Below are 24,016 nucleotides of genomic sequence, written 5' to 3' on the forward strand. Positions count from 1 at the left end.
GAGAAAATTACACCAAAATGCAGGTAGAGCCACAATAAAAAATGTGGGCTGTAGTGTATACACAGAAAAGGAGAAATGCAAGCAAAAAACACAGGCTACGTCACTACTGGTATAATCCCGAAGCCGGCAATCATTACTGTAATGAATAGAAACTGAATAAATGAAACTAAATATAATATTTCAATCACATAAGAGAATATTCCACAAAGCCAGACATCTGCAGATATTAGTATTTCATCACAGCCTTACCTCTTTGACATGCAAAAAATCTTTAGCCTCAAATGAAACAGCCATTCCTGGAACTGGAACCTCGTCATCGTGAGCTGCGCTGTAGCCAACATTCGTCCGTACGGCAAATGCAACTGGTTTGGTCTACAAATAACAAGTAGATACAGAGACATTTAATACAATGGATGCCTTAATCGCTAAAACCTATAAGACGGGAATTAAAAACCATGAGCAAAACTTTAGACGTCTGAGGCCCTATGGCTACAGAGGGTTCAGGTATCAGTCGTATGGTTCCTTTGTGCCTGAGGGGTCCAAAGGACCTTCTACCATGAGAAACCATCAGTATTATAAATGGTACATGGTAGATGGAAATCCTGTTACAGAACTTCAAGAACTTCAAGTTATGTCTTTGTTAAACCTATTGTATAATTAATTCAATTACCATCATTTTATGGAGGGGACACAACATCAACAGAGAGTACGTTGTACATTTTTGGCACTACTTTGGTTAAATTAACATGGTGGCTCAGTAGTTGGCACTGTTGCATTGTAGCTAAGGAATCTTGGCTTAAAAATCCAACCACATCATTTTTAGGTTTTTCCCATGCTTGTGTGAGTTTTCTGCAAGTACCCCAGTTTTTACCCCAACTCTACTGTGCCCCCCCCCCCCCCACACACACACACACTGCTGTTCCTCCAGCTGTGCTTGGTCTGGTATGTCCTCTATCCTGTTCCTAGTCCACTGTGCCCAAGGGCTGCCCTGTCGGTACTGCATTCAGGGGTCCCGGGCTCAGCCACTTTTATTAATATTAACTTCAGGGAATACTAATGAGGATGTTTGGCCCTTGCCTTGGATGTGGGTTTGGCCTTTTCTCTCAGGTCTTTGGTGGGAACTAAACCCCAAATTTTCTGTGTAGTTATCAGGAGACTTACCATAATGCTATAGACCTGGTCTGTTAGAGAGATAGAATTTTGATCTGTGCCAAAAAAAAGCTACTAAGCAGTATGAGGGTAAGTTCAGACTACGTTTTTTGGGCGTGGGTTTCCGTGCAAAGAATCTGACTGAATCTGTTGTGAATTGTTTTCAATGGTAGCTCATGCGGCTGAGGATTTCTGCTGCGCAGTTTTCCAGACCGCACCAAGAATGTACAGATCCATTCTTGGTGTGGTTACCACATGGACCCCTCACCTAGCCGCAGCGGAAGCATGCTCACAGTTTAGCTCTATTCAATGGAGCTAAACCGAGAGAGAGGGCAAACCATACAAAATGAAAATCCATGGCATAAACCTCAATTGTTTCCTGCGTGGGATACTGTCACAGAGAAAACCTCCTTCTGAACATATCCTTACTGTTTTCTTCACACACACATAATATTAAATACATAGTATATTACTGAAATGAAGAAAAAAACATTTGCACCATTTTTATGTTTGCACTGTTTACTGATTACCATAAATAACGTGTTCACTATATTGTACTGGGGTACCAAATACTGTTTTGTGATATTTAATAGTAAGTATTAAGGGATGAGCGAATAGACTTCGCATGAAACATCTGAAGTCGATTCGCATAAGGGTCCATTCACACATCGGCGATGTGCGTTCTGCAATTTGCGGACCGCACATCGCCGGCACTTAATAGAAAATGCCTAATCTTGTCTGCAATTGCAGACAAGAATAGGACATGTTCTATATTTTTCGGGATTGGAATTGCAGACCCGGAAGTGCGGATCCGCAATTCCCGATCCAGGCAGCACATCATGCTGCCCCATAGAAATGAATGGGTCTGCAATTCCGTTCCGCAAAATGCGGAACGAAATTGCGTACGTGTGAATGAACCCTAATACTTAGTTTGAATACTGTAGGGAGCGAGGGCTCCGTACGGTATTAGAATGTATTCGCTCCTAAGAGCCGAAGTTTTTACTTCGCGAAGTCTCGCAAGACTTCAGGTAATAACGTCAGAAATTAAAAACCTTTTACCGAACTCAGGTTCGGTTCCAAGGTACCACTTGGTTCATAGGAGCCAATACATTCTAATACTGTACGGAGTGCTAGCTCCGTACAGTATTCTAACGAAGCTTTATGCGAATAGACTTCAGATGTTTCATCCCTAGTATGTTACAAAATCACATTTATTGGAATGGTTTTTCCTCCAATTATTTTTGTAAGTAACAATAACTTTGCAGAAAAAAAATGTAGGTTTTATCATAAACGAAAAATTCTGGAAATGAAAGTTACATTTTTCTGCTATAACCTTTATTAAAGAACTACTTCACAGGTATTCACTAGGAATTGAACCCCAGACCAAGCCTAAAAGGGTTATCCTACCCCTATAATGCCCCCCAAAATGCCAGGGCCCTTCATACTGGTCATACTTACCCCGCTCCCCAACACCCACGTTGCTCCTGATGCCCGCACAGCCGCCGCTGCATCTCCCCATCATGCAGATCAAAACATCCGGTGACGGGAAGGGGGGTTCAGCCAATAGCAGGCCGCAACACCTGCATCGCGGATGACACTAGGGAGGCTCATTCCCATCGCGGCTTGCTATTGGCTGCCCCCCTTCCTGTTGCCAGATGTTTTCTGTGACGGGGAGATGCAGCTGCAGCCGTGCAGGCATCAGAAGGGACACAGGTGCCGGTGATTGGGGTAAGTATGACCAGTATGAGGGGCCCGGGCATATTGGGGGGCACTATAGGGGTTGGATAACCTCTTTCAACCATTGCACTATATGATCACATATATATGAAGGCAGCATTTTCTGTGTAACGGTCATACCATTTTCTAGCTTTTTAAGCATAAAAAAATGCTGTTGTCATAAACAGAAGGGCTATAGTCTAGTGGTAAGTATACTGCCTACCATACAAAACCGGGGTTCAATTCCCAGTAGAGGTCTGTGCAATAGCTTTAATGAAATAGGAACCTGGTCAGGATCATGTGGCTGTAACTAATCTCTGAAATTGCTCACCTACATGATTTCAATCATATTCACTTATAACCGTATCCTGAAGGCGAGGATATACGGTAACTGAATGTCACCATCACTAGGACGCCAGGTTATTTAACTAATATAGGGGAAAATAACCATCTTACTGAATCATATGAGCTCAGTTAAGCTGCTAGGTGTGAGAAAACTTGATGACTGTTTCTAATAACAGCAGAATTATAAATGTAGCTCTGGAGCAGTGGCGATCCAAACCACCACGAAATTGCGTGGGGTCCCCTGACAGGCGAGTAAGAGAGCATCACAATCACGGTGCGAACAGTATTGTACAGGGGCGGACTGGGAACTTAGTGGCCCTGGAAAAAAACTAAAAATGGCCTCATGTTTTAGGCGGGTCCAAATTGACAGAAGGCAGGACAAAAGAGGTAGGTGGGGGTCAAGCAATACTGTAGAGCAGAACAATATACTGCCTCAGCAGAACGAAATACCACAGTGCCGCACAATATACTGCCTCAGCAGAACGAAATACCACAGTGCCGCACAATATACTGCCTCAGCAGAACGAAATACCACAGTGCCGCACAATATACTGCCTCAGCATAGCCATATACCACAGTGCAGCACAATATACTGCCTCAGCAGAACGAAATACCACAGTGCCGCACAATATACTGCCTCAGCAGAACGAAATACTACAGTACAGCACAATATACTGCCTCAGCAGAACGAAATACTACAGTACAGCACAATATACTGCCTCAGCAGAACCAAATACCACAGTGCAGCACAATATACTGCTTCAGCAGAACGAAATACCACAGTGCAGCACAATATACTGCCTCAGCAGAACCAAATACCACGGTGCAGCACAATATACTGCCTCAGCATAGCCATATAACACAGTGCAGCACAATATACTGCCTCAGCAGAACGAAATACCACAGTGCAGCACAATATACTGCCTCAGCAGAACCAAATACCACAGTGCAGCACAATATACTGCCTCAGCAGAACCAAATACCACGGTGCAGCACAATATACTGCCTCAGCATAGCCATATAACACAGTGCAGCACAATATACTGCCTCAGCAGAACGAAATACCACAGTGCAGCACAATATACTGCCTCAGCAGAACGAGATACCACAGTGCAGCACAATATACTGCCTCAGCAGAACGAAATACCACGGTGCAGTACAATGTACTGCCTCAGCAGAACGAAATACTACAGTCCAGCACAATATACTGCCTCAGCAGAACCACATACCACAGTGCAGTACAATGTACTGCCTCAGCAGAACGAAATACTACAGTACAGCACAATATACTGCCTCAGCAGAACCAAATACCACAGTGCAGCACAATATACTGCCTCAGCAGAACCAAATACCACAGTGCAGCACAATATACTGTCGCTCGCGCCACAGTATGAAACTGTATCATCGTCCTGAGGATGACAATACTGTTGAATTCAGGAGGGGACCTGCTTCTAACCAGCCAGCTACATAAGCATTAATTAAGGCTGAGAGCACGAGATCATTATGTACTTGGCCGGCGGCCAGGAAGAGGGCTTGAGAGGCCCTCTGGATACAGGCCCACCGGGAAATTTCTCTGGGGAAGGAGTTGGATAGAAAATTTGGCCAGTGGTGGGGTTGGGTCACCATTTCAATTTTCACCTCAGGCAGCAGAAAAGCTACAATCGACTCCAGCCAGAACTTTCAATTGTATCTGCGCCCTCAGGACCCCGGTACAGAAAGGGAACTGCTGCCGGAAATAGCGATTCCTGGCTGGTTGTCCTGATTAGCGCCCCCAGACATAACTTTGCTTTGGCCCCCAGAAAATGCTTAGTCCTCCCATGGCTGTGTTATTAGGTGTCTGTCAACACACACCTCACTGTTAATGTAGATTACGGGGACATTCATCAAGACTGCTATGCCAAGTGATTGGATGTGTGTGTCTTTTGGAGAGCTATGCCGCCCTCGCACCCCCCATTTAAAAAAAGTAGTGTGAAAAGTAGGTCTGTTTCGGCCATTAGATCACTTTTACGTTTAAGGCCTCATGCACACGGCCGTGTTCCGCGGCCAAGAGCGGTCCGTGGTAACAAGGCCTGGATTCCTGTTGAGAGCAGGAGCGCACGGCGTCATTGGTTGCTATGACGCCGTGCGCTTCATGCCGCCGCTGCTGTACAGTAATTACTGTAGTGCAGCGACGGCATGAAGCGCACGGCGTCATAGCAACCAATGACGCCGTGCGCTCCTGCTCTCAACAGGAATCCAGGCCGTGTTACCACGGACCGCTCTCGGCCGCAGAACACGGCCGTGTGCATGAGGCCTTAATGTAGCACAAAATGTACCAGCCAGGAGCACAGTACGACAGATAACCCCCTGAAGTAATCAATAAAAAGGCCCAGCCACATTGCACATGCGCCAAATTCTAAAACTTGTGCGCCTTGTTCAAAAATATGGAGCAACATGACAACTCAAAGACAGACTTTAAATAACACAAACAAAACCACAGCTGATAAATATCCCCCTGTACCTATAAAAGCTTGGAATGCACAAAAAGTATAAAAAGTAAAGTACAAAAACTGGTTGAATCGTTAATTTCTAACGATAATTTGTTTTCCCTTAGTCCTAACAGCAGCACAGATGGGGGTTAACTGCCCCTGTGGACTGGTAGGACCGGCGGAATTTTAATGAGCCCAAGAACCAATAAACGATCTTCAGCTCCCTGAAAGGGAGGAGATCACCCCCCAGCCCACCGTGTCTTTAACAAGTATAATGTAAATTAGGGAGGGATATTTGTGTGCTGCTGTTAGGACTAAGGGAAAACAAATTATCGTTAGAAATTAACGATTCCCTTACGTCCTACCAGCAGCACAGATGGGGAGATAGCAAGATAAAACCCCTAGGGAGGGTCCTCATGCCTGGCAGAAGTAAGAACTGTCTGCCCGAAAGCCGAAAACTCTGCCATCCTAGCATCTATCCTATAATGGGAGATGAAGGTTGACTCAGAGCTCCAGGAGGCCGCCTTACAGATCAACTCTAAGGGGAGAAGGCTTCTTTCCGCAACCGAGGTGGAGACCGCCCTAGTAGAGTGGGCTCTCACAAACTCGGGAGGATCTAAGGTTTGGGAGACAAAAGCTTCCTTAATGGCCTCCTTGATCCAGCGACTAATGGTGGCTTTAGACGCTTTACGGCCTTTAGACTTACCGGCAAACAGGATAAGGAGATTCTCATCTATCCTGAACTCTCTGGATCTATCCACATAGATCTGGAGGCATCTAGAAATATCCAGCGGATCTCTAGCTGGAGTATCAGAGGAGGAGGCTGTAAACAAAACTGGTAAGGAGATTACCTGGTTGATATTCTGAAAAGTAGGCACCTTAGGTCTGAAGTATGGCAGAAACTTCAGGAGTACTCTGTCCTGTAGGAAAATAATATATGGATGAATTGCAGAGAAAGCCTGCAATTCAGAAACTCTTTTGGCTGAGGCTATAGCCAGAAGAAAAACCATCTTTAAAGTCAAATATTTGAAATCAACCTCCTCCAAAGGCTCGAAGGGGGAAGATGCTAGACCCCTGAGCACTACTGAAAGATCCCACTGGGGAATGGGTTTCAGTATAGTAGGCTTTAGTCTTTCCGCCCCTTTCAGGAAGCGTTTGATGAGTGGATCCCGAGAGTATGGCCTGTTGAGACAGGCCGAGATGGCACACATTTGTACCTTCAAGGTAGCTGGAGATAGGCCTCTATCTAATCCGTCCTGAAGGAAATGTAGTATCGCAGGAAGGGGCGGATCTGCAGACGCCACCTGTTTGGAATCACACCATGCCACGAAGATTCTCATGATCCTGGAGTAGGCCTTGTTTGTAGACTCTGCTCGGGAATGCGACAAAGTTCTCAGGACCGACTCGGAAAGCCCTTCTATGTTGGGAAGGGACTGATCAACCTCCAGGCTGTCAGGTTGAACCTGTGCAGATCTGGGCAGAGGTGAGTGTCCCACGACACCAGGGTCTGCTCCGGGGGGAGTCTCCAGTATTGTCCCCGACTCATCTGAATGAGCTGGGTAAACCAGGATCTTTTGGGCCAAAACGGTATGATGGCTATTACCGAGGCCTGATCCTGACGGATTTTCATCAATACCCTCGGTATCATGGAAAAGGGAGGGAAGATGTAAGCCAGCCTGAACCTCCACGGTATCGACAGAGCATCTATCGCCAGGGGGTTGTCTTCCCGATACAGGGAACAGAACCTCAGCACCTTGGCGTTGAACCTGGTTGCCATGAGATCCACCTCTGGCATACCCCAACTGTGAACTAGCTGCCTGAAGACCTCCGGATGCAGAGACCACTCCATGGTCGGTAATCCTCGACTTAAGCGGTCTGCTATCATATTGAGGGAACCTCGGATATGAACGGCAGATAGATGGGAAAGGTTCAGCTCTGCCCACCGAAGAATCACCCCGATCTCTGATAGAAGGGGTAATGACCTTGTGCCTCCCTGCTTGTTTATATAGAGAACCGCAGTCATATTGTCTGACTGGACTTTCACCGCTTTGCCCCGAATCTGAGGGGCGAAGTGAAGGAGGGCTAGCCGGATAGCTCGCATTTCGCGATGATTGGAAGAAAGATGCCGCTCCAAGGGGGACCAAGATCCCTGCACTTGGGATCCGTCCAGGTGAGCGCCCCAGCCTACAAGGGACGCGTCTGTAGTCAATATGACCCAAACTGGTTGGGTCATAGACTTCCCTGCTGGCAGTCGAAACCACCATCTGAGGGAATTCCGGGTTTGACCGGACAGGGAGCACAGGGAATCTAGCCCCGCAGGGCTGCCGTTCCATAAGTGTAAGACCTCCGACTGAAGAGGACGGAGGTGCCATAGCGCCCAAGGGACTGCGTCCGCAGCCGCTGACATGAGCCCCACCATCCTCATGAGAGTCCGAATAGAGACTCGACGAGGGACATGAAGGACCTTTGCCAGGTCCTGAATCCGCGCTTTCCTTTCTTGAGTCAACCGGAGGGACATCTCCACAGAGTCGACCACGAATCCTAAATATTGGATTGAAGATGATGGGCTCACATTCGACTTCTGCCAGTTGATGATCCAGCCTAGGCGGAGAAGAAAGGAGATTGCGATCTGAAGATGGTGGGTAAGGATCGGAACTGAAGAGGCTATGAAGAGCCAATCGTCCAGATAAGGAATGATAGTCAGCCCTTGGAGTCTCAATGCTGCCACCACCGATACCACCACCTTGGTGAAGATCAGGGGGGCAGAAGAGATTCTAAAGGGGAGCGCGGTGAACTGAAAGTGCCTGCGAACCCCTGAAATCTGGACCGCGATCCTGAGAAATTTCCGGAAGGCGGAATGGATCGGGATGTGAAGGTAAGCATCTTTGAGGTCCAGAGTAGCCATGACATCCCCGAGGTTGAGGATATGGGTGACTGACCTTATGGTTTCCATACGAAACCTTGTTTTCCTTATAAATCGATTGAGAAATCTCAAATCGATGATAATCCGGAGGTCTCCCGTCTTCTTGGGAACCAGGAACACTGGTGAATAAATGCCTAGGCCTCTCTCCCCTGCCGGCACCTCCTCTAGGGCTCCCTTGGAGATATAGTCCTGGATGTAAGATTCCAGGACCACTTGTTTGGCCGGCCCGAAGTTTCGTGTAGCGACGAATCTCTCTGGTGGGAGAGAGAGAAAGTCTACCCGGTACCCGACGGAGACCAAGTTCAGAACCCAAGGGTCTGCGATCAACTGACTCCAGGAGTCTTTGAAAAAGGAGAGACGGCCCCCCACGGGTATTTGGGGGAGTGGTATGGGAAAGTCTAGAGGAGACACAGCAGGGGCAGCAGGGCTTATCCAAGAGCCTCGAGGAGGCCCATAGTCAGGAAGGTTTTGCCTCCTTGGCGGGTTTACGGGAGCGCCTCGAATACTTACGAGACGGTCCCCCCCAATCTCTGCGCCTAGATTGCTGCCCCGGGCGTACTTCGCGCCTCTTTCCCTGCCTGGGGCGTCCCCGAAAGGGCTGCTGGGGGAGGCTCTTCCCCTTTTTGTCGGAGAGCCCCTCCATTATCTTGTCCAATTCGGACCCAAACAGCCTGTTTGGTTCAAAGGGGAGCCCACAGAGGTTGAATTTGGACGTGTTGTCCGCGATCCAGGGTTTCAGCCAAAGTGGTCTGCGGGCAGCCGAAACTAAGGCCATAGTTTTTGCGGCCAGCTTCAGCTGCATCTGGGTGGAGTCGACTAGGAAGTCCATAGCCAGATTGGCTGATTTGAAGGCTGCCAGGATATCATCCCTGGATACGCTCTGGTCCACGTCTGTTTGGATCTGATTGAGCCTAGAGCGTAAATAGGTGGCCACTTCAGTGGCCGCGATTGAAGTTGACGCGGAGGCAGCGGCCGCCGCGTAACTCCTCCTAAGGGTGCACTCTGCCCTCCGATCAAGAGGGTCCTGCAGACTAGACCCATCGTCTGCAGGGACTAGAGTGCGCCGGGACAACTTGGCTATCGCCATGTCCACCTTGGGAACGGAACCCCACGATTCCACCAAGGGTTTAGCCATCGGGTACATCAGTTTAAACTTTCTGGTGAGAACTGGGCCTTTCTCAGGTTTGCGCCATTCTGTGCGCATCACAGAGAGAAGGGTCTCATCCGCTCGGAAGACACGCTGTGTCCGTAAGGCGGGATCGGAGGACTCCCCAATGTCAACATCCTGGTCCCCCGACCTGATGGACTTAAGTAACTTCTGCGTCTTTTCTGGAGGGAAAAAGCAAGAAGCATTCTCTTCTTCCTCAGAAGAAGACCCCACCGACCAGGGGGTAGGTCTTTCGACTGGTGCGACTGGAGCGACCACATCCATGGGAGTCTGAGAGGGTGTTGGTAACCTCTCATTGAGTAACTGCACCACTCCCTTAATGGAATCATCCACGTAAGTCTTCGTCCACTGAAACATCTCCTGCATCGTGGGTTCCGTGGATGTCGTGCGACAACTCTCACACCTAGAATAGGGACAGCCGTCGTCTAGGGGCGTGTTGCAATCAAAACACGCCAAATGCTTCCTCTTGGCCCCAGACTTTCGCTGATCCGGATCCCTGGGGGAAGCCATAGTCTGTAATTGGAAAGAAAAGACAGGTCATAACACCTAAAAAATTAGAAACAAGACCTTAAGGGGGCCCACCAGCACTAGAAGAAAAATAGAGCTGCAGCAGAGGAACACACAAACCCACGTCAAGTAATACTACTAAGGATATCACAAGGCGCAGGGAACTCTGGAGCTAGCTTGTCAAAGCGATGCAACCAGAGCACTGAATGACAGGCTCTGGGCGCTTAAAAGGAGAAAGCCCCGCCCCCTGGGCGGGTCCCAGATAGGAAATAGCCCAGATATATAAGAGAGCCAAATACTGGCTCAGCCTGCTTGTAGATAGCTCCCCTGGGTCATCCCGGATCCCAGGATGAATATAGGGGAGCACTTTAATCAGGGAGGTGAGGATAAACCCTCAGATCGCGCTGCGAAGAAACCGGAAGTGACGTAGCGCACAAAGTGCGCGTCACTTCCGGAAGATGGCGGCGCCCATAACGCCGCATGCATGCGGCGATGGGAGGAACGGAGACCTCAGAAAAGACTGAAAGGAGAGGGGAGGGGGACACCCCACTCCCCGACGGTCCCAGGTACAAAAAAAATCGCCGCAATCAGCCTAAAATAAAGGCAAGAAAGAGAGCTAGAAAGAAAAAACGGGGCGATCCTATACTTAGAGGAAAGGAGCCCCTGACACTCTCAGCTCCCTGAAAGGGAGCGATACGCCAGTCCAACCTGTCCAAAGGACAGAAAAAAACACGGTGGGCTGGGGGGTGATCTCCTCCCTTTCAGGGAGCTGAAGATCGTTTATTGGTTCTTGGGCTCATTAAAATTCCGCCGGTCCTACCAGTCCACAGGGGCAGTTAACCCCCATCTGTGCTGCTGGTAGGACGTAAGGGAATGTGAAGTTATAATGATAATCTAAAATGTACTAACCCTTAAAGAGCATCTGTCAGCAGTTTTGTCCCTATGACACTGGCTGACCTGTTACATGTGCGCTTGGCAGCTGAAGGAATCTGTGTTGGTCCCATGTTCATATGTGCCCGCATTGCCGAGAAAAATTATGTTTTAATATATGCAAATGAGCCTCTAGGAGCAACGGGGGCGTTACCATTACACCTAGAGGCTCTGCTCTCTCTGCAACTGCCTCGCCCTCTGCACTTTGACAGGGCCCAAGCACTGAAAACATCATCACACCTGGCGCTGTCAATCAAATTGCAGAGGGTGCGGCAGTTGCAGAGAGAGCAGAGCCTCTAGGTGTAATGGTACCGCCCCCGTTGTTTCTAGAGGCTCATTTGGATTTATTAAAACATAATTCTTCTCAGCAATGCGGGAACATATGAACATGGGACCAACACAGATGTCTTCAGCTGCCAAGTGCACATGTAACAGGTCCGCCGGTGTCACAGGTCCAAATTTGCTGATAGATGTCCTTTAATATCTAGTACTAGTAAATGAAACATCCTCGAAAAATTCCTAAAATGTCATAAAAACCTCCCTATAATTTGTTTCCTTTGACTTTAAGTCTCATGGAAGGTTTTTCAATAAACACTTTTCCGAAAAGACATAACTCTTCAGTCTGTGAAAGTCAACTCGCTCTGAATTTTCTGGCAACAAGTGTCTGAAATAGAAACCGATGTCTTCTAAATTTAGGCTGGAGGTTTCTGAGAGAATTGGGGTCACTAAGGGTTTGCAAAGTACATTTACATAGTAGAAAAAAAAAGCTCTGTGTATATAACGAGAACTGTAACGAAGAACATCCGTTAGGATTCTCAGTTCTTGTGGAGAGCACATAAAGGGGCGCAGTGGAGAACCTGAATAGGAGACCATTCTTAATAGGCGGATTAAATCCACGATCAGCCCTACCAAATTAGGAAATGCTGAACTCCCCGCCAGTGTGGAGAAGGGAGAAGTCATGCGAGGAGCAGAGGGGCACAATGTAATGTCGTGTAAACATGAATGGAACGGCAACAGAACTAATGCTAATGGAGACATTCTACAACTATGCCCCATATCTGCTCTATAAAAGCACTTCTAGGCCAAGGTCAGACACCATATCAGTACAGGCAACAGTATCGTCTTTTCTTAAAGGGGTTGTGTCAAAAAAAAAGATATTCTACATTTTTCAAACCAGAACCAGGATCTGAATATTTTTGCAATTGTGTGTAATTCGAATTTTTTTTTTATAGCCAGTGAGCTATTTAATAAAATGTATCTGTATAGCGCCACCTGCTGTTTGTTTTTTTCCATATTTTTTGTCCTGCTCACTGAGATGGTCGAACGTGCTCAGTTTAACTGTTCAAACAGGCCACCAACTGTATCTTCTATTAGAAGCTGTAGCAGGTATAACGCTGGGTTCAGACCTGAGCGTTCTGAAAGGAGCGCTCTGTATGCGCGATTGTACTGGCGTTTGCAATCGCGCATACAGAGACAAGCGAACGCCCATTGTCGCGCGTTCCCGAAAGTCTATGTACGGGAACGCGCGACAAGACGCCCCAAAGAAGCTCATGTACTTCTTGGGGCGTCGGGCGTTTTACAGCGCGATCGTACGCGCTGTAAAACGCCCAGGTGAGAACCATGCCGATAGGGAAGCATTGGTTTCTCCTTGTTGAGCGTTTTACAGCGCGTAGGAACGCGCTGTAAAACGCTCAGGTGTGAACCCAGCCTAAAGAGAGAGCTGCAGCAAAAGGGACACGCCCAATGAGCTGCCAGGCTGAAGATAATCTAGCAGAGCCCTTGGAGCAATGAATGTGGAGACCTCTGGACCCATGTGAGGTACAGGGCTGGTTGGAAAGATATTGTCATGTACTATATGATGTCTGATTTTCATTTTGTGCCACCTCTCCTGAAATGTCTGTTTTCGCAACTACTAAATATTCTGGAGCATCTATTTTTATGACTCTACTTTGGGCCATTCCTTTATTATTCCTACTAGAAGGTATGAATGAATTGCCTGCAGTCTGCAATGAAGGTCCAGAAGGGTGTTACCAGTTGGGGGCATGTTCCTGCACAGTCTGACACTGGCAGCACTGACAGTATAGTGTCAGACTGTGCAGGGGCATGCCCCCAACTGGTAACACTCAGCTAGACACTCACTGCATATTGCTAGTAATTCATACCTTCTAGCAGGAATAATGAAGGAATGGCACAGAATAGAGGCTCCCGAATTATTACATGGGGAATGCAAGTCGCTACTAAAGCAGACGGGTCAGGAGAGGGGACGGGTCCAATTTAAAGGGGTTGTACACCATTTATTTGTATCTACATTAGCATGAAATAGGGGACTAAAAAGGGTACCAGTCACAAAAAATGCAAGGTGTGGCTAGGGCTACACGACGAGATGTGTCGCGCGACAATTTTTATAATGATAGTCTATAGTGTCGCACTGCGAAATGCGACACGACAGTAGTAAAAATTCATCCAAGATGGATTTTTCTGCGACTGTCGCGTCACAGTCGCAGTATGTTGCAGTGTGACACCATAGACTATCATTATAAAAAATGTCGCGCAACACATGTAGCAGTGTAGTTGTGCCCTACGTGTTGCGCGACACATCTCGTCGTCTAGCCCTAGACTTAGGCCCCTTTCACACGAGTGAGTTTTCCATGCGGGTGCGATGCGTGATTGCATCCGCACTGCATCCTGACCCCTTCATTTCAATGGGTCTGTGTACAGGAGTGTCGTTAGTCACGCATCATTTCTGTGTTCTGGAAAAATCGCGGCATGTTTTATATTCTGCATTTTTCACGCAGACCTGGTTCCATAGAAGTGAATGGGGCTTCAGTGAAAAACGGATTGCATCCGGCTGCAACGTGTTCTTCACTGATGGCTGCTAAGAGATGTAGATTATTATTCAGTTTTTTTTTTCATGTGCATCAAAAACTGATCGCACCCGCACGGAAAAAAATTAAAAACACCGAATGCAAGAGCAGACTTGCGTGCAAAGCCATCCGTTTTTTCCTGAACAGATCCTGAGAGAATCTGTAACGCTCGTGTGAAAGAGGCCTTAAAGGGTTGAGTCAGCTGAGATAATGGGGGTATATCGCTAGGATAATGCCCCCATTGTCTGATAGGTGCGGGTCCCACCTATCTCCTAAACTGAGCCCCGAAAGTAGTGGAGGGTGCACTGCGCATGCGCAGCCGGGCTCCATTCATTTCTAAGGGGCTGCGTGAAAATAGCAGAGCACTGTCTATTTCCGTTGGGTCCATAGAAGTGAATGGGAGCGGTGGCCAGTCATGTGCGGTGCGCTCCCATTCACTTCTCCGGACCGGAGTCCTCCAGCCACCACTTTGCGGGGCTCTGTTCCTGATATAGTGATATGCCACCATTGTCTCCGATGGCAATACCCCTTTAAGTTGCCATACACATGAGATGAAAATCAGTTAAAATGGACAAATTGAAGCTCTTTGAATGCTGCAACACAAAAAAAATACTTTTTTTCATTAAAACATGCCTATTGTGCAAAAATACTAAAATATAAAAAGCTGTATATATTTGGTATCATATTATCTGCACCAACACAAAGAATAATATAAACCTGTTATTTATACCACATGGCAAACAGCTAAAAAACACACTAAAAAACTGCTTTTATTTCCAATGCCCCCCTCCCCCCCTAAAAGAAAAAAAAGAAAACTAACACAATAACTGACAGGTACCCCAACATGGTCCAGTAAAATGACAACTTGTCCTGCAAAACAAGGCCTCATACATCTACAGCAATGGGACAATTAAAAAACTGTCCTAGAGGCCCAAAAATAGGCCGATCCGATCTAGCCGATCTTGGTTGTTGAATTCCCTGCCTGCAGGCCGTAACTACACGTGCCCTAGGATGACTTGCCCAGGCATCGCATTGCGAAGTGTGGCCAGATCACAAGCATCAGAAGAAATACCAGAGATGATTCCAGACTGGTGTGAACAGGATGCTAACAGCCACGGCTGCAGACTGCGCTCTGTGCAGCAGCATGCATGTCACTGGCAGTGTGCAAAGTCCAGCCCGCTGCACAGAGGGGCAGAGATGACGAGCTGGCAATTACCTTAAAGGGACATTTATGGCCATGTACTGTATGTCAGATAGGTACCGGGCTTGAGGACAGGGCCTCCAACGTAAAAAGACAGCACACTGCGCATGCGCTGCATACTCTCCATTCACTGGTATGGGACTTCGGAAAACAGCTTTTAGAGCATGCGCGGCTATTTTTGGAAGTTGCATAGCAATGAATAGGCAGAAAATGGCAGTTTGGTCATGCCTCCATTCATCACAATGGAATTTCTAAAAATAGTAGAGCCAGTACTTGGTGATTTTTGAAGGCCCCATAGAGATGAAAGGAGGTGGGCTGTACATTCACAGCTTGCTCTCCTTTTACTTCAGGGCCCTGTTCTGGAGATAGGAGCTGGTCCCAGAGGTGAAACCTACAACTATCAGACATCTAAGACATATCCTATCAACACATTGGACTACTTCTTTAAAGGGCTATTCCCATCTCAGACAATGGGGGCATAACGCTACGCTAGGATATGCCCCCATTGTCTGATAGGTGCAGGTCCTACCTCTGGGACCCGCACCTACAACGAGAGCGGAGCGGGGAGATCTGTGGCTGGAGGACCCCGGATTTCCAGAGGTCCGTCCACCACCAAGCGCTGCTCCTATAGAAGTGAATGGGAGCGCACCGTGTACTCGCTGCCCCTGCTCCCATTCATTTCTATGGGGCAGATGGAAATAGCCTAGCCAGTGCTCTGCTATTTTCAGCGGCACCATAGAAATGAATGGAGGGAGGCTGCGCCCGTCGCTGGTTGTTTTGATCCACACGAGTGGGAGATGCAGGGATCCGGAGCGATGTGTGTGTCGGGGAGCAGGTAAGTATAATGTATACAAGGGGCCCTTTTAAATTCCCTACATCAACCTCTGGGAATGGACATGCACCAAAACTGGACACTTTTGGGGGAAATTTGTGTAAACCTCACCCCTTTTGAGCATGGTTTGTGGGATTGTCCTGGCAAATTCAGGACTGTTGGCATGTATGGGGCAGGTAACAGATGTTGCCCCTTTGTCCCTCTTGTCTACCTAATACATAAAACTCAGTCCTTTATTCTGACCTTCAGGAGCTACGAGTGGACAATCCATGTCTGTCCAGTCAGAATGATAAAGGAGATACAAATACTGAAGAAGAACGCCAAAGAAAATAATATTCTGCTAATACAATCAGCAAAAGAACTACTGAGTGATTCACTGTCTTCACAGGACCGACCGTTCCTTCCTATAGGAACAATTAATACTTTTTATCACTGAACGCAAATCACTCATTATGACCGGCAGACAACACACGTAATACAAGGTCGTAGACTCTGACGTTCCCGGCAGTGATTTCATGGAGATCCACTCTTATGAATAAAAATGAGGCCTAGCTCTGATACAGTTCCTTACTGGTTTCATCACATACTTCATGCATATGGTCCACCGAATAGTGTACAAAGTCAAGTATGTGCCCACATGTAAACCACTGGGTGGCAGTGCCAAGGTACAGGCAGGGGGATGGGAGGTGTGCAGTTCTTTGGCTCCGTAGGGTGAGGTCCTGGTGGCTCAAGGAGTGAAGATTAGGGTGCATCACATCACCGTTTAGGTTTCTGTTCTTCTGATCCATCAGATGGAAATGGCTCAAATGGATGACAACTGATTAGAGTTGAGCGAACACCTGGATGTTCGGGTTCGAGAAGTTCGGCCGAACATCCCGGAAATGTTCGGGTTCGGGATCCGAACCCGATCCGAACTTCGTCCCGAACCCGAACCCCATTGAAGTCAATGGGGACCCGAACTTTTCGGCACTAAAAAGGCTGTAAAACAGCCCAGGAAAGAGCTAGAGGGCTGCAAAAGGCAGCAACATGTAGGTAAATCCCCTGCAAACAAATGTGGATAGGGAAATGAATTAAAATAAAAATTAAATAAATAAAAATTAACCAAAATCAATTGGAGAGAGGTTCCATAGCAGAGAATCTGGCTTCCCGTCACCCACCACTGGAACAGTCCATTCTCAGATATTTAGGCCCCGGCACCCAGGCAGAGGAGAGAGGTCCCGTAACAGAGAATCTGGCTTCATGTCAGCAGAGAATTAGTCTGCATGTCATAGCAGAGAATGAGGCTTCACGTCAGCCACCACTGCAACAGTCCATTGGCATATATTTAGGCCCAGCACACACACAGGCAGAGGAGAGAGGTCCCGTAACAGAGAATCTGGCTTCATGTCAGCAGAGAATCAGTCTGCATGTCATAGCAGAGAATGAGGCTTCACGTCAGCCACCACTGCAACAGTCCATTGTCATAAATTTAGGCCCAGCACTAGTGTTGAGCGGCATGTCCCATATTCGAATTCGCGAAATTTTGTGAATATTCGAAAGAATATTCGTAAAATATTCGCGATTATTCAAATTCGTTATTATTTCGCATATGCGATAATTCGAATTTTCGCATCGCATAATACATATGCTATGCAAAATTCACATGTGCGCTAATGAAATCGCCTTACGAAGATTCGCAACTCAATTCAATCACTAATGTATGAATGCAATGCCCTTTGCCTCTGTTCTGGGACAAGTGTAGATATTCGCATGTGCGCTAATAAAATCGCCTTACGAAGATTCGCACCTCAATCACTTTCTAGGGAATGTGAGACTTTTGGGAATCAATCGAGATACAGTGGGGGGTGATGACAGTAGTTGACAGAGTACAGATCAATGTAATCTGTAAGGTGGAAAGTAAAATAAAAAATACGAATATTCGTAAATCGAATTTTACGAAGTTCTACGTATTCGCGAATATGGTGCTATACTATATGAATGCACAGGCCTTTGCCTCTCTGTTCTGGGGACAAGTGTAGATATTTGCATTTGCGTTAATAAAATCGCCTTACGAAGATTCGCAGCTCAATTCAATCACTAATGTATGAATGCAAAGCCCTTTGCCTCTGTTCTGGGACAAGTGTAGATATTCGCATGTGCGCTAATAAAATCGCCTTACGAAGATTCGCAACTCAATTCACTAATGTATGAATGCAAAGCCCTTTGCCTCTGTTCTGGGACGTGCCGATATTCGCATGTGCGCTAATAAAATCGCCTTACGAAGATTCGCAACTCAATTCACTAATGTATGAATGCAAAGCCCTTTGCCTCTGTTCTGGGACGTGCCGATATTCGCATGTGCGCTAATAAAATCGCCTTACGAAGATTCGCAACTCAATTCACTAATGTATGAATGCAAAGCCCTTTGCCTCTGTTCTGGGACGTGCCGATATTCGCATGTGCGCTAATAAAATCGCCTTACGAAGATTCGCAACTCAATTCACTAATGTATGAATGCAAAGCCCTTTGCCTCTGTTCTGGGACGTGCCGATATTCGCATGTGCGCTAATAAAATCGCCTTACGAAGATTCGCAACTCAATTCACTAATGTATGAATGCAAAGCCCTTTGCCTCTGTTCTGGGACGTGCCGATATTCGCATGTGCGCTAATAAAATCGCCTTACGAAGATTCGCGCCTCAATCACTTTCTAGGCAATGTGAGTAAGATCTGAGCTGTTGGACCTTTGGGAAACAATCAATTATATGTGTACTGTAATTTTGTGGGGGGGGGGGGAAAAACAAAAAACGAATATTCGTTTTTACGAATATATAGCACTATATTCGAAATATTCGCGAAATCGCGAAGTTGCGATATTCGCGAAAAAAATTTGCTTTTCGAATATTCGCGCTCAACACTACCCAGCACCCAGGCAGAGGAGAGAGGTCCCGTAACAGACAATCTGGCTTCATGTCAGCAGAGAATCAGTCTGCATGTCATAGCAGAGAATGAGGCTTCACGTCAGCCACCACTGCAACAGTCCATTGGCATATATTTAGGCCCAGCACCCAGGCAGAGGAGAGAGGTCCCGTAACAGACAATCTGGCTTCATGTCAGCAGAGAATCAGTCTTCATATCATAGCAGAGAATCAGGCTTCACGTCACCCACCACTGTAAGAGTCCATTTTCATAAATTTAGGCCCAGCACACAGGCAGAGGAGAGAGGTCCCGTAACAGAGGATCTGGCTTCATGTCAGCAGAGAATCAGTCTGCATGTCATAGCAGAGAATCAGGCTTCACGTCACCCAACATTGGAACAGTCCATTGGCATATATTTAGGCCCCGGCACCCAGACAGAGGAGAGGTTCATTCAACTTTGGGTAGCCTCGCAATATAATGGTAAAATGAAAATAAAAATAGGATTGAATGAGGAAGTGCCCTGGAGTCCAATAATATATGGTTATGGGGAGGTAGTTAATGTCTAATCTGGACAAGGGACGGACAGATCCTGTGGGATCCATGCCTGGTTCATTTTTATGAACGTCAGCTTGTCCACATTGGCTGTAGACAGGCGGCTGCGTTTGAGGCCTAGTATTTAGGCGCTGGGTGACCGGTATGGATTTAGTGACAGAATTAGACTTGGAAATGCACAGTAGCGGGTGTGTGAAGTTATTCTGAATGACCCTATGTGCACCTTGAATATTATATACCCTTTTAGGGATAGATTTCAAATAGCTCTGATATAGCAGAAACCACTAAATTATGAAATTGCTAAATTGGGAATTGTATTTCAACCCAGAACAAGAAATGTGCTTGAACGGACACTAAATAACTCGCCCAGCTACAGCACTAAGGACAGATTTAGCGGGATATAAATTTGAGGCCTAGTATTTAGGCGCTGGGTGACCGGTATGGATTTAGTGACAGAATTAGACTGGGATATGGCCAAAAAATAAACAGACTATTGCTGGTTAAATGCACTTGGTGTGACAGCTTCACCCTGATGTAGGCTTTAGCCAAAAAACAACCACACCATTGAGGGTTAAATGCACTTGGTGACAGGCGCAGCTTGCCCCTGATTTAGTATATGGCCAAAAAATGAACAGACTATTGCTGGTTAAATGCACTTGGTGTGACAGCTTCACCCTGATGTAGGCTTTAGCCAAAAAACAACCACACCATTGAGGGTTAAATGCACTTGGTGACAGGCGCAGCTTGCCCCTGATTTTGTATATGGCCAAAAAATGAACAGACTATTGCTGGTTAAATGCACTTGGTGTGACAGCTTCACCCTGATGTAGGCTTTAGCCAAAAAACAACCACACCATTGAGGGTTAAATGCACTTGGTCGCAGCTTGTGCTGGCGCACCACAAGACACAAAATGGCCGCCGATCACCCCAGAAAAATGTGACTGACAAACGGTCTGGGCAGCCTAAAAACAGTGAGCAATTGAGGATCAGCAGCTCAATGATCCACAGCTGCAGATCGATCAGTTAATCAAGTCCTTTGGAGGAGTTAATCTGCCTAATCTCGCCCTACTGTCGCAGCCGCAACCTCTCCCTACGCTAATCAGAGCAGAGTGACGGGCGGCGCTATGTGACTCCAGCTTAAATAGAGGCTGGGTCACATGGTGCTCTGGCCAATCACAGCCATGCCAATAGTAGGCATGGCTGTGATGGCCTCTTGGGGCAAGTAGTATGACGCTTGTTGATTGGCTGCTTTGCAGCCTTTCAAAAAGCGCCAAGAAAGCGTCACAAAAGCGCCGAACACCGAACCCGAACCCGGACTTTTACGAAAATGTCCGGGTTCGGGTCCGTGTCACGGACACCCCAAAATTCGGTACGAACCCGAACTATACAGTTCGAGTTCGCTCATCCCTACAACTGATGCAACAGGATCTGTTTTTTTACTGGATCCAGTTTTTTCTCTCTCTTCTTCTGACGGATCAGAAGAACTGAAAGCTAAACGGTGATGTGAACCCACCCTAAACTGGGCCTGGTGCATAAGACTCAAAGACCACAGTGCCACATAGGAACATAGGAGTGCTGTAAAGGGGGAATACAGAAGTGGTTCAAGTTTCACAGTAATTGCATAATAATGTATAACATACATTTTTGGACTATTCTGATAAATTATTTTCCCTTACATTGTACATAGATCATACATTGAACACTGTTGTGTTCTGGAGGGCACTTGTACAAAAACTGGCCCAAGGAGCAGCATCAGGGAACCATAGAAATAGTGCATATTCTAAGCAATTTCTCAAAGGGGTTATCCCATCTGGACAAACCCTGTCCATGGACATCATAGAGGTGCACTCCCAGCTCAGGACCTCATCTATGAGCCAGAGCAGAGGACGGCTAACAGGTCGACTCAAGTCCCCCATGAATGGCCGTTCATTTGAATAGACTCATGCCATACTACATTTCCCCTGTAGAGGGCACTGCTGGGGGAAAAAGAAGACATGTGTCAAGCTAACCTGGCAAAATCAGCTGTTTTAGGGTCCATTCAGATGAACGTAAGTGCTCTGTGTATGTGCTGCCAGCTGTATGCACTCAGTTTGCGGACCCAATGACCTGAATTGGTCCACGAATGATCCACAAGATATGGAAGCATGCCTTATCTTTTGCGGAACTGAGTCACGGATTGGAAGCCCACGGGGCATTCAGGTCCGTTCCTTCCGTACCACAAAAGATAGGACATGTCCTATCTTTTGCAGCATCTTGCGGATTGCGGACCTGTTCAAGTCAATGGGCCCTGTTCCACAAAAGGGGCGCACACAGCTGGTGCAATTTGCGGTCTGCAGCACGGACATGGAGCATTTACGTTAGTCTGAATGGACCCTAAAGCAGCTGATTTTGTCAGGTTTATAATTTTACGCTTCTAAATTTATATTATACATTATTATGCAATTACTATGAAACTTCATCCACCTATGTATTGCCTACATTACAGTACTCCTATGTACTCCATTGCCTAGTATTACAGTACTCCTATGTACTCCATTGCCTAGTATTACAGTACTCCTATTTACTCCATTGCCTAGTATTACAGTACTCCTATGTACTCCATTGCCTAGTATTACAGTACTCCTATGTACTCCATTGCCTAGTATTACAGTACTCCTATGTACTCCATTGCCTAGTATTACAGTACTCCTATGTACTCCATTGCCTAGTATTACAGTACTCCTATGTACTCCATTGCCTAGTATTACAGTACTCCTATTTACTCCATTGCCTAGTATTACAGTACTCCTATGTACTCCATTGCCTAGTATTACAGTACTCCTATGTACTCTATTGCCTAGTATTACAGTACTCCTATGTACTCCATTGCCTAGTATTACAGTACTCCTATGTACTCCATTGCCTAGTATTACAGTACTCCTATGTACTCCATTGCCTAGTATTACAGTACTCCTATGTACTCCATTGCCTAGTATTACAGTACTCCTATGTACTCCATTGCCTAGTATTACAGTACTCCTATGTACGCCATTGCCTAGTATTACAGTACTCCTATGTACTCCATTGCCTAGTATTACAGTACTCCTATGTACTCCATTGCCTAGTATTACAGTACTCCTATGTACTCCATTGCCTAGTATTACAGTACTCCTATGTACTCCATTGCCTAGTATTACAGTACTCCTATGTACTCCATTGCCTAGTATTACAGTACTCCTATGTACTCCATTGCCTAGTATTACAGTACTCCTATGTACGCCAATGCCTAGTATTACAGTACTCCTATGTTCCTACGTGGCAGGCACTGTGTTCTTTGGGCGTTATGCACCAGGCCCAGGTTAGACTGCAACCTCCTTAGAGCCACCAGGACCCCACCCTACGGAGCCAAAGCAAAAAAATAAAATAAAAATTGGACACCTCCCATCCCCGTACCTTGGCTCTGACACCCAGTGGTTTACATGTGGACACATGCTTCGGCATACTGCACTACTCAGTGGACCACATGCATAAAGTATGTGATCAAACCAGTAAGGAACGTTATCAGAGCTAAGATGGTATATGGTGGACCGGACGTTTGTGGGCCACAATGCGGGCACGGAGCCCTTACGGTCGTCTGAATGGATCCATATTGGGATCTGGACCTGCAGTGGCAGTTCTCAGGTTTGAGCCTGAGTCCGCATCTCCTGGACCAAACTGACTGCATCATACAATGGGTTCCTCTCTAATAGTGGGTTCATTGTACTGTGCTCACATGATGATGTGAGCACAGTACAATAGATACGCAATCAGATAGGAAATAACGGACTACCATGAATCACTATGATGTAGTCAGTTCAGGTCGAGGGAGCCGCGGTCAGTCCAGGAGATGCGTCCGACACACGGGCCAAGTTTTCCCGAACCAAGCACAGCTGTGTGAATCGGGCTTAAATCGGTTCTCTCTTATGAGACATCCCCTTTAAAGTTTGGTGCTATTGCACGCTAGTTTGATCTTTAGACAATCCCTTTAAGTAGGTTACATACATAAACGGAGACTTCTTACTGTATTACCCCCTGAACACGGCATGAATCGTTATGTAAGGACTCAGCATCTGTAATATGAAAGTTTGGGAAAGCTGCCCTTTTTTTAGCAAGTTCATAATCCTTTGTTATCTCGGAGGTATATAGTAAACTCCAGCTCTGAAAATAGCATCTACGTCAGCGGCTGTGGAAAGATTATTCATCTCGCATATTTCAAAGGAAGAAACCTTTGGACTCAGACTTGTGAGAGCGCACAGCTTGCTACGTTTTTTTCTCTTCTCGGCTCTTATTAAACCAATAGTTCAAAAACTTCTTCATGATACAACAGTCTAAAAAAAAAATACCAAAGCAAAAATAGACCTAGAAAAATTTCTCTGGAGCATTGATGATGCACTGTGCTCATATAAAAAAAGGGTTATTATCTCTGCACTAAAAAAACCCGACAAAT

The 24,016-nt window shown here is 46.6% G+C and overlaps 1 protein-coding gene across 2 annotated transcripts in view; it reads right to left on the bottom strand.

Annotated features, from left to right (window-relative positions):
- The window catches only part of LOC122938163 (voltage-dependent L-type calcium channel subunit beta-2-like), a 150,101-nt gene that overhangs the window by 60,674 nt on the left and 65,411 nt on the right, over positions 1 to 24,016 (bottom strand). For both annotated transcript variants that reach the window (XM_044293509.1, XM_044293508.1), the window contains exon 3: positions 250 to 372. In XM_044293509.1, the coding sequence (XP_044149444.1) occupies positions 250 to 372 (123 nt within the window). The remainder of the gene's footprint in view (positions 1 to 249; positions 373 to 24,016) is intronic.

This window comes from Bufo gargarizans, chromosome 5 (assembly GCF_014858855.1).
Source record: "Bufo gargarizans isolate SCDJY-AF-19 chromosome 5, ASM1485885v1, whole genome shotgun sequence".
Taxonomy (NCBI): domain Eukaryota; kingdom Metazoa; phylum Chordata; class Amphibia; order Anura; family Bufonidae; genus Bufo; species Bufo gargarizans.